This window comes from Talpa occidentalis, unplaced genomic scaffold, assembly GCF_014898055.3.
Source record: "Talpa occidentalis isolate TD23 unplaced genomic scaffold, MPIMG_talOcc4v2.1 talOcc4.7, whole genome shotgun sequence".
Classification (NCBI taxonomy): domain Eukaryota; kingdom Metazoa; phylum Chordata; class Mammalia; order Eulipotyphla; family Talpidae; genus Talpa; species Talpa occidentalis.
This window is the reverse complement of record NW_023605083.1, coordinates 11,863,560-11,878,847: the sequence shown is the minus strand read 5'-3', so window position 1 is coordinate 11,878,847 and position 15,288 is coordinate 11,863,560. Positions and strand designations below refer to the sequence as shown.

Sequence of the window (15,288 nt, the reverse complement as noted above, 5' to 3'; positions counted from 1 at the left end):
AGATTCTCATTTACTTGGAATGATTTAGGTGTGGTTCTAAGCAAATGGAGAGGCATATTTTAGATAAGTGTTCTCCCAAAACTTTGAAGTTCTAGCTATATTTTTAAATTATCGTTTTAAGTTTGTCTTGGTATTGTGGGTTTTAAAAGTAATTCTAAAATTCCTGAAGTGATTCAATTAAAGAGTTGCCTTCCCTTTGTAGTGTTCCAAAGTTTTTCTTTTCTTTGCTGACTTATTTTGGAGGTTTTCTTTAAGCATCCTACCTTGAATTTCATTTAAAGACCCTAAATATCTAAAGGGTTTTGCATGTAATATTTTGAATCATGTATAAGTAAAAAGTAAATGAATGAAAGTTTCCTTTTCTCTTTTCTAAATTTCTTCCCCAACCAGCAGCATTTATTTCATGCATCTATCTTATTCATATATCCATATATTTTTTATCCAAATGCCAAAATACCCAGCTTTAGTTTCAATAACTGCACCTTTTTCTGATTTTACTCCATTAATGTCTAAAGCATTGTGCAGAGTCAGGAAAAGACCGACTTTTCAGAACTAAAGAAAAGGATTGGGTTAAAAATAAAATGAAGTAATTTGGAATAACATCCTTACCAATAAAGTATGGGGATTTTTTTTTGCCCCCAAATGACGTGTTTATGTACAAGACTTTCTGGTTAATTTGGGGTAGAATTACTTATACAATATTTTATTTTTCCAATATACTATTTTCCAGATCCCTCTGTGGCCACTAGTTAAATGATAAAAATTTTAAAAGGGAAAAAACCATGATTCTCATGAAACGTAACAGAAACATCTGTCAAAGATTTTATTTACCTCATTAATTAATAAAGAAACAAGAAGATATTACAGCCAATTCAAGGGCATTTTTAAAGAACTGTACAGATTTAGGCAAATAAGAATGCTGAAATGAATTTTCAAGTAGGTACAGAGTGAGTATATCCACAGGACTTCAATCAGTTGCATTCTGCTGACAATGTGTATTTCAGTGGGCAAGAATTATTTGTATTATCAGTTTTGTGCAATTTATAGAATGGAAAAGCATTCACAGTCAATGACAGGCTCAGATAACTAATAAGGATGCACTTCACAGGGTATTCTGTAATCTTTTGGGTCCATCTTAAAGTCTTTTATTATCTTTTTCTACAGTACTCAGATTATTCTCTCCTCTGTCCTCACCCTGATAGCATGCCAACACTCATACACAAACACCAGAGGAGGGAAAAAAATCCACAACCACTGTCAACTTATAGCTCAAATGTAGTAAGATTGAAAATTAAACCAAAATCAAGTATTTCTAATGTGATTTCCAGCAAATTTCAATTTGGATTTTGAAACTAGAGAAGAAGATGAGGCCATTAACAACCTGAAAATAACACACGTATTAAGTCACTTATTTTGAATACCAATAACTTTTGAAACAAACATGTATGAGAAAGGAGAAGGGAAGAAAGTAAGAGGAGAAAAGTAAAAGTTAAGTTTCTTAGTTCACAGATCATGCATAATTAAAACTAGTCTACTTCTGGCTAATATCTACAGTGTCATGAGACTAAGTTACTAAGAGTAAATCATTCCTGTTTAATACTGTATTAATAAAGTGATTATTTCTATTATTCAGGCTATGCTTATGACTCTGTAATAGCCACTAATAAACTGAACCACTCTGGGATTTCACAAGTGAATTTGATTATAATGGTTTTCTCTTGCACTAAAGGATCTGTGGTGATAGCTCTAATTAAATGATAAGCTGTTTGTTAATGAAATGAAAATCAATCTTGTAATAGAAGAGCAGACAGAAGCATAAATTATTTGTCAGGGTTTTTTTTATCATCCTGGAGATGGTATGACTAAATTCAGAAATCATATTATTTATTTCTGAAGTTTTAAGCCATCCTTTAAAGAACTCGCTATCCAGCCATTCTTCATGCAGCTCACAATTGAGCTGCTGACAAACATTTTTAATTACCCAAATTAAATGTCAATAATAAAAACCCTTTCATTGTACATTTGTGCACCAGAATGGTTAGCATACTAAGTAAAAAAAAAAAAAAAATACTGGGATTCCACTTTAAAGGTCCCAATTTTAGCAAATCTTAGTCAAGATGAGTCTTTAAAACATTACAGTTAAGCCTCCTAAGTCCTTCGCCTGCCCTCCCACTGACCTTGCTTCCTCCCACTTGTGGCCAGAAAGCTCAAGATAGTAAATACAGAGCTGGGAGACCTAGGGACATGGGGGAAAGTTTCATGTGAAAAACAGTTATTATTCATTTGGCCATTTGCACTACTAGATATTTTTCTTTTGAAATACAATCTTCTGCCTTCAACAAGGAAGAATATATTATATCATACAGTGTATACACTAGAGAAATTAAAATGACTGCCAAAAGACAGCCCCACTTAAATACCAAATTGTTTTTAATTGGTGTGAACTTGATGAAGACCTAAGTATAGTGGGAGATAAGCCAGTAAGGCAATTGGACATTTGATAAGACTCTCACTTGGGAGACATAAAGCAGATGTTTATTGTTTTTGCTATTAACTCTAAACGTTCAGATAGTCAAAAATATACACACACGTGCACACTTTTCTTTTTTTCATTTAGATGCTGCCATTAAATAAGCATGTTTCAACCATTGCAACAAGTTCTTGTGGCTTTGGTAATATGCCCCTTCTACTTCGTGTGTTTTTGGTGTATCTTTCCTACCCCGGAAAGAGATTATGCAAAGAGATTCATTCACATTATGGGCAAGGAGGGTTGAGGAGTCTTTGTTTTTGATTTTTTGCTTTGTTTCATTTTGTTTTATGAAGCTAATATTGGTTTACAACATGGTGTATGATTCAAAGGCATATGTTATCACCCTTCAGATGTTACAACAGCACACTCACCAACTGAGGATTTAGTTCGAACATCATTCGTAGTATACATTTCATCTGGGACTTGCTTTGGAAAATAAAACACACAAAAAAATCAGTTTAGCTACTTGTCATTCTTATAAGCTTATAAGCATGGGGGAAAAAATGGAACCTTAGACCTAAAATAAGTTTGGAAATTACATATGGCTCTCAGTGAGTGTTCTGTAGCAGGGGTTGGAACACTCCAGCCCATAGGCCAAATTCAGACCCTTCTCTCATCCCCCACCTTTGTTGTTATATACAACAAAGACCCACAAACATGGCCCATAATGTCTAAAATATTTTCTATTTGGCCCTTTAAAGATCAAGTTCACTTGTCCTTGTTATCTTGAAAAGGTCACTTTAATAAGAGCATGCTCCTTATGAGGATACAATTTTTTTCGCGCTTGTCATCTTTTTATTTGAAAACAATATTCAGTACCACATGATTAAAGAAGCTTTATTCTTAACACCTTTGCCAAAATTGCAGGACTATTGTTTTATGTTTTTCTTATATACAAAATAGTGTTAGTTTAGCTTATATAGTATATAGTTTAGCATGTAAGAAAATAGTTTATGTCTACATCTGTGTTGTAAATGTCGGTGCTTGTACATTTGTCCTGATTCTTGTTCTTGAAGGCAGCAGGTAGATATGAATGCATGAGAAGAGAGTTAGAACTATTCAGATTTTATATTTCTAGAAAGTTCCTATACATGGTATTCTTTAATTTTTTTAGGCTACTATTTTCTCCAAGCCTCTTGAGATGTCAGAAGGTGGGGTTAAGAATTCAAAGTAAGAGAGAACTGAAATTGTGATAAGAATTTCTTGAGAATACTTCTGGGTGGCCATTTCTCCCTCATCTACCTTCCTGACAAGGTTGCATGTGCTCCTTGCTCTCTCTTAGGGAATGGTTCTTCAAAGGTGGCGGGACCAGAATCTTCTTGAAGGCTCTCCTTGCAGGCCTCAGACTGCATCTGGCCTCCTGGCCCACTCTACTAGGTCCACACACAGTCCCAGGAAATAGCTTTGTTGCGTTCCATCTAGTTTGAAACTTGGATTGGTTTCTTGTTAGAATTTCAATTTTCCTAAACTAGATAGGAACCATTTGCACTTGCTAGGATATAATGCTGTAACCTTCTTATCACTTCTTTCCTTTTGTGCCAAAGTCAAGCTTGAGGAGCCAGGTTTGCATGCCTCCTCAGCAGGACACCCTGTGAGAAAGTACTAGGATCATGTAAAAATAAAATTTTTATTCCAAAGATTATTCTTCAAATTACTGTACTGACTTTTTGGAAATCTTAGTTGTTCCCTCTGGGCTTTCTTCCCTAGGTCCCTCTCAAGGTCATTGCAATTATGGCCATAATTGATGATTGGGAGGAAAACAATCTTTTGGGAATTTGGACATTCTCCTGCATTTTAGAAAAACTTAGAGGAAAAACCCAGTTCTCACCAATGTAGTTTCTCTCGGGGATGGGGGAGTCGAGGTTGTTGAACAAACTTGTATGAATGTCTCATTTACTGTGGCATGCCTGGGGATTTAAATTTGTAGCACAGCTTTTCTCTATGATATAAAAAGAATTGTAGTCCAGACTAATTCAAAGAATGTGAGAGGAGCAAGACTGCTCCATTCTTGGAAACTTACACACACAAAAAATCCTCTTTATACATATAAATAAATCTTGGGAAGTACATTGAGCAGAAAAGCAAAGAAAGTTACAGAATATGAGATCCAGACAAAAAAAAAAAGTATTTCCTTAAATATCTCCCAGGGCTTATTTTGTTATAGTTTTTAGCATCAGTATTAGTCTGCTATAAGAATAGCCAGCATCTTGCAGGAGGCACAAGTGCTGGGATTTAGTGTGAGAGAGAAGAAACCACCAATTCCTCGCTCTGAAGAGCCACCACTGGGGGTGTAAGCAGGGAGAAAGCAGGTGGTCTGTGGCTGGAATGCTGCAGCTGGGAGTGCACATGATGCTCGTGAAGAAACCAATCCCGAAACAGTGGCAAATGAGCTCATAAACTAAACTGAAGCGCCCATCGCAGGGCAGGGTGGCAGAGCTCTGAGCCCATCCTGGGACGGTGCAGGGCAGTGGCGGCAGGTGGAATGCTGCCTCTCGCTCCCCCCTCGCTCTGCTGCCTAGGGCTTCTCATCCTGTCCTCTTGTTTGTTTGCCAACTGCAGGTTCATCCCAGAGGCCTGGTCAGCCTGCACCGTGACCTGTGGTGTGGGGACTCAGGTGAGAATAGTCCGGTGCCAGGTGCTCCTATCTTTCTCCCAGTCCGTGGCTGACCTGCCTGTGGACGAATGTGAAGGTCCCAAGCCAGCATCCCAGCGTGCCTGTTATGCAGGACCATGCAACGGGGACACCCCTGAGTTTAACCCAGAAGAGACTGATGGACTCTTCGGTGGCCTGCAGGATTTTGATGAGCTGTATGACTGGGAGTATGAGGGTTTCACCAAGTGCTCCGAGTCATGTGGAGGAGGTAAGAAGGGGGAACTCTGGCTCAGATCCCCGCTACCATCTTGTCTGTTGCTGTATCCCCTCTCCCTGCTTTGCAACCATGTCACGTGACTCCAGCTAGTCCAAGAATGATAAGCAGGGGGAGGAAGAAAAAGGCTTTCTAAATGTAAAGCATACTGAATGAAACACAGATGTATTTCTCCTTGGATCTGAGTGGCTCTCAGGCTGTCAGCTTCAAGTGGCCAACACAACTAATGCTTTTACTTTAAGTTGTCATTTCAATGTTTTGCAATCTATCCTAGCGCAGCTGACTGAGAAGCAAAGTTGACACTGACCTGGCAATGCTCTCAACATTGTTTTATTTATCTATGTCCTTGCCTCAGTGAATGTGATATGAACCGAGACCCAAGATGACAAAACACCCTGCTATTCCCAAGAACAGGTTACGATTTATTCAGCAGATTTCCCAAAATAATATCTATTTACAAAGGGCATGGGCGTATAAAGGGCGGTTAACACTGTGGTTGCCTAGAACTGGAAAGGAGTTTAAAGCTTAAAGTCTGACCCCATCACCATTCTACACGTGATAAAATTAAGATGTGAAGCAGCTGAATGATTTGTTCGAAATCACAAAGCTAGTGTGTGACAGCTAGAGCAAGACCAGCTATTTCTTTATTTCTCGGCCCACATTCTTCCTATCATTTCACATTTCTTCAAGCACTTAGAGATTTTCTGAAGCTTTCTTGTTAGGCATGTTAATTAACTAATGTTAAATGTTTCCGTGTGTACTGACCCAGTTCTGTCAGGTATGTTCCATGATGATAACGACAGATTCAGTGATTATTTCAGGTGTTCTGAATGGGTTTGTAGTGAGAGAGGAAAACATTTAATCAACAGTTAATTCTTCAAGATTACTATCTTTCTTGCAACTATAGAAAAGACATTAGCTTCATCTTGCCACTCACCCATATCTGCCCTCAAGAGAGAGATTTTAGGTGAGGAAATACTGACTGATTTCCTGCCCAACCCCTCTCACTGCCTATCAACCCATTTTGGAATGTTAAGGTTCTGCAATCCCAGAAAAGTTTCTTAACTGGTGTAAAAAATGTATTAAAATTATTTCCCAAAACTGTGTTCTAAGACATGACATCTTGGAAACGTTTTAAAAGGCATGGTCTGTTGTAATGAAGAAAATAAGAATATTTGTGCCCATATTATTCATATGTAGTTGAAAAGGATAAATAGTGAAATAAGAACTAGCAGACAATCAGTTTTCTCCATCAAGTCTTTTAATAAGCATTTAATAGGTTTGACCTTGAGGTTCTTGTTTTTTTCCAAGGCTTCCAATTTCAAACCATGAAATTCTGAAGTGTTTTAATGGAAAGCTCTATTATTTTAAAGCCTAAGTTCTTCCATCTGATTCTAGAAGACAGCTTCCTGGAGCTCAGCTTATCTGTGCTTATACGATGCTCATCTGCTCACTTTGAGGGCATCTTCTCTCAAGTTTAATGAGGGAGGGTATTTAATAAGTTTTGGTCAACTCTCAGCTCAGGCAGATGTTGAGAGGTCACCGGGAGGGATGAAACCAGTGCCACAGTTGCTTCTTTCCAAAATGACTCAGTGTTCACATGGTGCGTGTTCATCTCCAATTTCCGCGATCACCTGAACTGAATGATCATTATCGCTAGTCTAAAAAACGAATGTACTTTGAAAAAAATTATTTATGGTCTCTCTTAGTTACAGTTCTCGGTTACAAGTCAAGCCTGGAACTTTATGAGCAGATGGAAAAAATAGATGCAGTAATGGAATATATAAATAGCCAGATACCTTTATCTTTAAGATTCTAACCATTCTGCTGATCAACCAGGGGTATAAAATTCAAAGTGTAGAGAGGATGTGGAATGTTTTCAATTTAAAATATTTTCAGAAGATATTAATTTGGAAATAAGATTTGGATGTTTGTTAAACAGTTGGTCTCTGCCTGTGGGAACGGAGCATCTTTGTATAACAAAAATTGTACATGCTTTATATCCAAGGCAGGGTAAAGTTACTAAAATATCTTAAGTCTTTAACTGTCAACAATTGTGCACACTTACCTACAGCTATATCCCGTGCCAAGGTAATATATTTACGCCTGAAATGTTAGAGTTGAAAATTCCAAAGTGGTGAAAATATGCTTGAGTTATATGGTCCATATGATGCCCATACTCACTAAAAAGCTATTTCAGCATACAGGATATGTACATTTTGAAGTCATTGTTTGGCAGTAACATTTTATTGTATTATTAACTTTGATCTTCCACCAAAATCGAGCCCACAACTTTATATATTTTTTTAATCATTGTTGTTGCTGAAGCCAACCAAAAACATGCAGGATTAACAGATAGATGTTAAATCAATTTGGGGTTGTAAGGCCGGTCAAGCTAATTTCATTGTTTTTGCAATCTCAAGAGATGAAATTTGATAGACACAAAAATAACCTTTCACCTAGCAGAGGTAGCAACCAGAAGGATCGAGTTAGTAATTTAGGCTGTAGTTGGTGGCTGCATTTTCCCAAGCTGTCATCAAATATCATGTAACAATTATGCTATTCTCGGAGATATGAGCACTGAAAATCCCATTTTCTAGAAGATTGAAAGTGAGCCTAACTCCTTCAGACCTGTGCCCTGTATCCCACTATCATCTCCTTGTTATATTTTAATTTCCCATATGTGAATTAATAGGTGTGGTCAGGGAGAGCTGATCTGAATCTGAATAGCTTTATTAGGTTGAACGCCTTCATGGTCAAAACAACATTAAAATCTAGCCCAGAGAAGATTTAGCACTGACTCCAGCAGGAATAAAGACTTATGCCTTTTACTTATCGTTCTTTATGAGTCCTCTCTCCTTTTTTGCTTCTGTCAAGAAAGGAAAACTCAGAATCATAAAGTATAGTAAGTCCTAATTTAGCATCATCAAAAGTTTCTTGGACATTAAATGAAATGTCATATAATGAAACAAGGTCTACAAATAGTGTTATTTAGCTCACCATCTGCCAGGATATTTTTTTTTCTTGTCATCATTATGGCTAAATGATGAGGGAAACAGCATTATTCAAGGACAAGGACCTGCTGTACCATACTTGAACCTGTGATCTGTGTTGGTTCAAACAGCCTTCTAAGCACATTAGCCTTTTGGAAAGAGCACAAATGATAATTTTATGCTCAGTGAGCTAACTTATCACAGCCTGGCCTGATTCCCCTGGGACAAGTATACTGTGGACTCACAGGTGAAGCCCTGAGATTTCTTTCCTTCTCTAACTTCCCACACTCCCCAGCCTGTGGCAACTCCCTAGCTCAGCTCTAACTTCCTTCCTCCATGCACCCCCTAACTACCTCTCTTTAGCCTAAATTGCATGCTCAGCTTAGCATGCCCTGCCCTTTTGGCATTTCATTCATGCATGTGACAAAAATGCATGCATGTTGACCACATCACCAATCCCAGATGTTTCTCAATTATAACAGAGCTCTTTTTGATAGTTTCCCCCATCACCCTAAGCCCTACCTAAGGATATTGAATCAACTGGCCCGTGTGGCAATAGACATTTTAAAACAGTGTTGAAGAAGCCATCATTTTAACACTAGAATTTGGAATTCAGTAGCTCTACAATGCCTCTTAAACTTAGCACTAAACCCCTGAAGATGATTTTTATGTTCAGCTATGATTATTGGTTTGGGGTAATATAAATTTGTGTTCTACTTATCTAGGAGAGGAGTTTTCTGGTACCCTTGAAAACTTTAGCCCTTGTTCTCTTTCTTTCTTCCAACTTCCAAAGCTGCCCTTGGTCACCAAAGAAATGAACCGGAATCGAAAAGAAACCAGCAAAGGCTGAAGGCCTGGATGACCAGCCGCAGAGTCACAGCCGTTTACAGAATACTGGCTATTAAAGCATCACTCTAGACTTCCCTTCCAAACATAACAATCTCTTGATTAAAAGATAACACGTGAAGATCTTGGGACAGTTTATTTTTCTTTGTCACCCTGTTCTCCTGCATTAAGCAATCACATTTCAACTTTAGCAGTTATATAGCTTGGTGGCGTTTCTCAAAGCATTTTAGAGGTTCTGGTGGCATCCTGTCCCATTTGGGGCTTGCTCTCCTGGAGTGTTTGCAGAGGCTGCTTGCAAAGGCGCTGCTTTCTCCCAGATAAGAGTTTTGACAAGATGGACAGTGCCGGGCTTTGCACTGCTGTCTCTGACATGCGGTGAGAGTCCTACCAATCGCACGGACCTCCCACCAGCTGCCTTGTCTACACTTCATCACCCACACACGCCCACTCTGGCCTGACAGTGTGATTTGTACACAGGTGTCCAGGAGGCTGTGGTGAGCTGCCTGAACAAACAGACACGGGAGCCTGCTGCTGAGAACCTGTGCGTGACCAGCCGCCGGCCCCCACAGCTCCTCAAGTCCTGCAGTTTGGACCCGTGCCCAGCAAGGTAAGGGGTGTGTTGACTGCCCTGCTACCCAGGAGCGTGTTTCAGAAATGGGTGTGTCTGTCCTTGGGCAAGGCCAGAATGCTTATTGTTACCCAGTGTTTTGAAAACCAATTAGCATCAGTTCAAACTTTTAGTCAAATCCACTTAAATTTAATTGAAACCAGGGCTTTGGAATTCCAGCCCAGTGGTCACGCTCAGGGTCCAGAGGCTCCATATGCAGTGAGCCCCGTTGCATGGCCAGTGCACACACATGCTGCTTTCCCCTAAAGGAGCAAGAATTGACCACAAACGTCATGGTCATTGCCATTTTTTAACCTGTGTCCCCAGTCCTCACATCATAGTGGATTGCAGAGTATACGGAACTCAAGCTTCTGGGTGGTGTAATTGATGCACTATGAAATCTGTGTACACACAGCATTCACATTCATTATGGCATGCTCTGGGGTGTGTGTGTATATCATTCCGCACGCATAAAATCAATTAGAGCATTTCATTGTTCAGCCCTGCCTGGCTCTCATTATTGCCCAACCTTAAGTCTTAGTTAATCAATCCAATCACTGCTTCAGTCCACAGAATTTTATGGTGTCTTGAGAGACTTGCCTTCAGATACTTCTTTGGAGCAAGATTCTGTAGAAGCTAAACCATCTCTATGATTCTGGTTTCAAAGGGAGATATTTAAAGAACCAAAGCCAGATTTTCAAGCCTGCTGATGAGATGAAAAATGTTACTGGATAAGGTCATATCTTAGACATGAAGGGAATGCTGTTTCTGAAAGACAGCTCTGCTGTTTCTGCAAAGTATATCATGTGAGCAGCAGTGTGTTGCCTTGAGGAATGAACAGCAGTTTGCTGGTCAGGCTGGTGCTGCTTATGTGATTTTTCAGCCAACCAGATGTCTTGCTCAGGGACTTAGAAGCTAGAGATCACAGATCTTCTCAGGTCAGATCAGAGCACAAGCCCACAGTGACATTTGTGCCACTGGTCACAAGAATTGCTCCATATATCGATCAGAACAGTGGGCCTGGCTTCCTGCTTCAGTTGCAGGAATGAAAATGGTCACCAGTGCCAGATTTTAAGGCAACTTAAAAATCAGTCAACCATTGCTGGGAGCAGCACCCACCCATGAGAACAGCAGCAGGTAAAGTAAAATTAAGGGCTAGACCCAAAAAAGCACAGATGCTCTACATGGAGGCTGAGGAACCACCTTTTCTATCCATGTCCCACCTGAGCCAGCATCTCTGTGCTGGAGGCTCACTGCCTCCATTTGTGTAAGCCTGTCACCAAGCTGCATGGGCAAGATGTGCAAACACCTGCTACTTGACAGCAGTCTCCCCAGATAGGAAAAAGCAGAATGTATTCAGCATACACAGCCTGTAGGAACCTTTGCTAGCAGGTCAGAATGCCTGAGTTTTTCTCTAAGTTCTATCACCCACAAGCTGTGTGGCGTCTCTTTTGTATCTCCACATCTGCAAAACAAATCATCTATATTAGATGCTCTGGGGTCACCAAGGCCTGGCCAGCTGTCATGTGACTTTGCATTTCCCTGTAGGCAGAAGTACGAGACTGCTACCGTTGCTTCTTTGTGCTTGTAATTAATGACATTTCTGTTCTGCTTATTTACCATCACTTTAAAAACAAGCATAAGGGTTTTTCTACCACATTCCAGTGTTGTAATGACATCCAAATGCTGTGATGAGCTGTGGCAATGCTGAGGCATTCAGTACCTGGGACTAGCTGGAAATCTTCTGGGATTTATAGTTCTTCCGGGACAGCCAGAGAACTGGACACAAGGTGTTACTTCCCACCCTCAAAGTACTGACAGTGGTTAAAGTAGATAAGCTTGATTTACTCTATGCCCTTTGTACTAACTCCCAGACAAGGACTCTTATTGAGCTTAACATTATTTCACTAGTTCCAGATAAACTCAGTGCTTTGATTTTTCACCAGCCAATGTCAGAGTGACAGGCGTGACCTCTGACTGGGCACAACCAGGGGTTTCTTGGGCTAACCATACATAGCTAAGCATTTGTAGAATGACACTAATTAAAACAACAAAAGGGGCCCCAGTAAAGTGGTCTGATATGACTTGTTCTCTTCCTCTTCCATCCAAGAGGCAAAACAGGTTTTCAGCTTAAAAGTGAGAAATGTAGAGAGGCCCATCGCCTGTGGGATACCTCAGTATGATCTCATAGGGGAAAATAACCCTTCTGTAGGTTGGTAAAAGCTGTATCTGGAAGAGAAAGTATATTGGTAGGGGCACAATGCTGTCTTTTTTTCCCCCAGTAACTTCTGTTCACTTGGCAGTAATTTAAATCTTTAATTCACAACTCTTATATGTACATGGATCAGTGTTCACTGCTCCTTTGGGGGCATCCTCTGATAGGCCCCAAGTTGCTATAAATTGTCTTATGGAGTCTTTGTCCATGATGATATCTGTGTGTTCAAAAATATATAGCATTTTCTGGGGACATACAGATGATGTTTCAAGTATTGGTTACTGGACTTCTGTGTCTGAGTGGTGGCTGCTGGTTAAGATAAGCAGCTTTCTTAGGCAGCTCTTTGTTCTCTGGAACCTCAGTTGGGAAGCTGCTTTTTTTCTTGTCTGGCTAGAGTTGTCAGATCATATGGAGAATACCAGAGGCTCTAGAAGGCGTGCCCTTCCTGAATGATCTTTCTAAGATTGAATTTAGATTTTGCTGACTTGCTTTGTGTGGGTGGCAGAGTGGGTATCATAAGCACATGCCCAGCTTTTGCCAGGTTCAGGCAGATATATTCCCAGACCTAGCTATTCACAGCAGGCAGGTGTCTCCTCAAGCAGCAGGCATTACTTTTTTCTTATTTACTTAGTATTCTGATCATTTCATTTAGACTGGCTGTGTGTATAGACTGCCTGCATTTTTTACGGTACTTAAAAAAATAGTAGTATCCCGGGCCTCCCCGGTGGCGCAGCATTTAAGTGCTGCACTGTGAAGCTGTCCGCAGCCTCCACAGCACTGGTTTGATTCCCTGCTGGCCAGGGAGAAACCCACATGGTGCGGCAGACCTCCCCTGCCTCACCCGCTGCTCCCCTCAGCAGTGTCTTCAATCCGTCTACCTGTTCTGCTCCCCACTCTGTCTCTGGTAAATTCTCTCACCCCCCACACCTCTGGCCTGTACCCCAGTTCTTATATAAATAAATAAATCTTTAAAAAAAAATAGTAGTATCCCTCACCAACACTGCTTTCTGATCTTTTTGATATGGGTCATTCTCACAGACGTGAGGTGGTATCTGATTGTGGTTTTGATTTCCATTTCTCTGATAAGTGATGATGAGCATTTCTTTTAATGTGATTGTTGATCACCTCTGTGTCGTCCTTGGAAAAGTGTCTATTTAGCTCTGCTATCCATTTGTTGATTGGGTTATTTGTTTTCTTAAGGGGTGTGAGTTTTTTATAGCTCTTGATTATTAGCCACTTGTTGGTTATTTGATATGCAAGTATTTTCTCCCATTTGGTAGGATGTCTTTGTTTTAATGATAGCGTCACTGTTCAGAAGCTTTGTAGTTTGATATAGTTCCATTCATTTATTTTTGCTTTTGTTTCCCTTGTTGTTGGAGTCAACTTCAAAAAAATTCTGTAGCCAACATGCCATGTAGTGTTTTGCCTACAATTTCTTCTACATATTTTGTGGTTTCGGGTCATACATCTAAGTCTTCAATCCATTTTGAGGCAGTTTTTATATAGGGTGTGAGATAGTGGTCTAGTTTCATTCTTTTGCATGTGACTGTACAGGACAACTTGATTTTTCACTTATTATTTACGAAGACCTTTTACATCCTGATATCAACAAAACAAAAGCCAACCAATAGACTTGGACCCATGTTCAAATCCTCCTTGACACCATTAGTTATGCAAACTTTCAGGGGTCCTATATCTAAGGTTCTTCATCTCTAAAATAAAATCATAGTAGACACTAAGAAAAAGAATTCTCTTCTCCCTTCCTCTCATTTGTTGGTGAGAAGTACTTTTAGTTTGAAATAAAATGATTTTTTGTTATTCAGGACTAAAATTTGATTAGATTTTCCCTGTTATTCAACTAAACCTCAGCAATTAAGCTTTACCAACCATCTCCCTGGTTTATACTAGCAATGGCATTAGCAGCCTAAGGAAAGCCAAAAAGCACTAGCTTAAAAAAAAAAAAAAAGGAGTATGACTGTTATTAATTACAAGCATTTGATAGCTTGGCCAGTGTGTGTTGAAAAGATTTGGTAAACGTACGTGGAGGAGGGGAAAGAAGTAAGCAATGAAAGCCAGATGGCTGAAAATGAAGGAAATTCCAGGCAATTTCTGCAGCTTTGTTCTAACATACTTTTTAAACTAAACTTTTATTTCTGTGCAACAGAGAACAGCTGAGTGGTACAGAATAGATAAACAGTGAAGGGGGGGGGAATAGGCCCATAATTCCAGGAATAGTACTTGGTTTCTGCGCTCCCCCCACCCCAAGCCCCAATCTCTTTTCTCAAACCAGGGATGGTTTTTAAAACCAGCAAGACCTATAAAAGAAGTTTGGGGATCCTTATTTGAGATGAGAGAACCAAGAAAAATGGCTTAAAGGTCAGAGTCTCCTCTTAAAAGCATACTTCAGAATGCCTATTTTATTGTACACTAACAAAACCCATGCGTCCTAGCAGCAAATGATTTCCAATATCTAATTTTCTTTTATGTTAGCCTAAAAGGCGAGAGCAAAGGTGTTGCTTTTTTACACAAGCACATATTAATTTATTTGATGGAGCTTTTTGCAGGTACCTTGTCCTTTGGCAACTTGTTTTTTAAGAGTTACTATTTCAACCTGCTCTCTAAATACAGGTTTATCTTGTACTGTGTTCCTATAGTTTCCATATGCTGCCTTTTGGTTCTATCCACACTAACTTTTTAGTGCTTAAAGCACCAAAATGCACTGGCATGACAGAAATGGAGTGCAGGCTTGGAAGCCATGTTTAGGCACTTTCAGGGAACTAATGCTAAGACTGTAGTTCTCACCCTCAGTAAATTCAGATGCGTGTTACACCGCCTGTCTCTTTTTGCCGCTGATGGACAAGTTACAGTAGTGGAATCTGCCAGATCACTTTCTTAACTATTGGGCTCAGTTGGCCCAACAGCAGCCTCTGTTATTTCTCCACCCAGCCATGTGTTGGCCAGTGATTAGAATCCTCCCCAGTAGCACTGTGGCACTTTGACATCGACAAGGGAAAATGTCACATTTCTGTCTGCCTCAGGACTTAAATGTTCGTTTCACCTAGGAAAGCCCTATCCATGGCTACACATCACCTGTCATATCAACCTCAATCCTCTGTGAAATGAGCTTTGATAGTATTAGAAATCACTTTGTATGTATAGATTTAGTTGATTCATGATTCTAGGGAAAAAATCAAAGGATTGACTATACCTTCCTATCTTATCATCTGACA

At 39.8% G+C, this 15,288-nt stretch overlaps 1 protein-coding gene across 5 annotated transcripts in view; it reads left to right on the top strand.

Annotated features, from left to right (window-relative positions):
* Positions 1–15,288, top strand: part of ADAMTSL1 (ADAMTS like 1) — an 861,052-nt gene that overhangs the window by 691,601 nt on the left and 154,163 nt on the right. For all 5 annotated transcript variants that reach the window (XM_054689145.1, XM_054689144.1, XM_054689147.1 and 2 more), the window contains 2 exons: positions 5,090–5,391; positions 9,714–9,843. In XM_054689145.1, the coding sequence (XP_054545120.1) occupies positions 5,090–5,391; positions 9,714–9,843 (432 nt within the window). The remainder of the gene's footprint in view (positions 1–5,089; positions 5,392–9,713; positions 9,844–15,288) is intronic.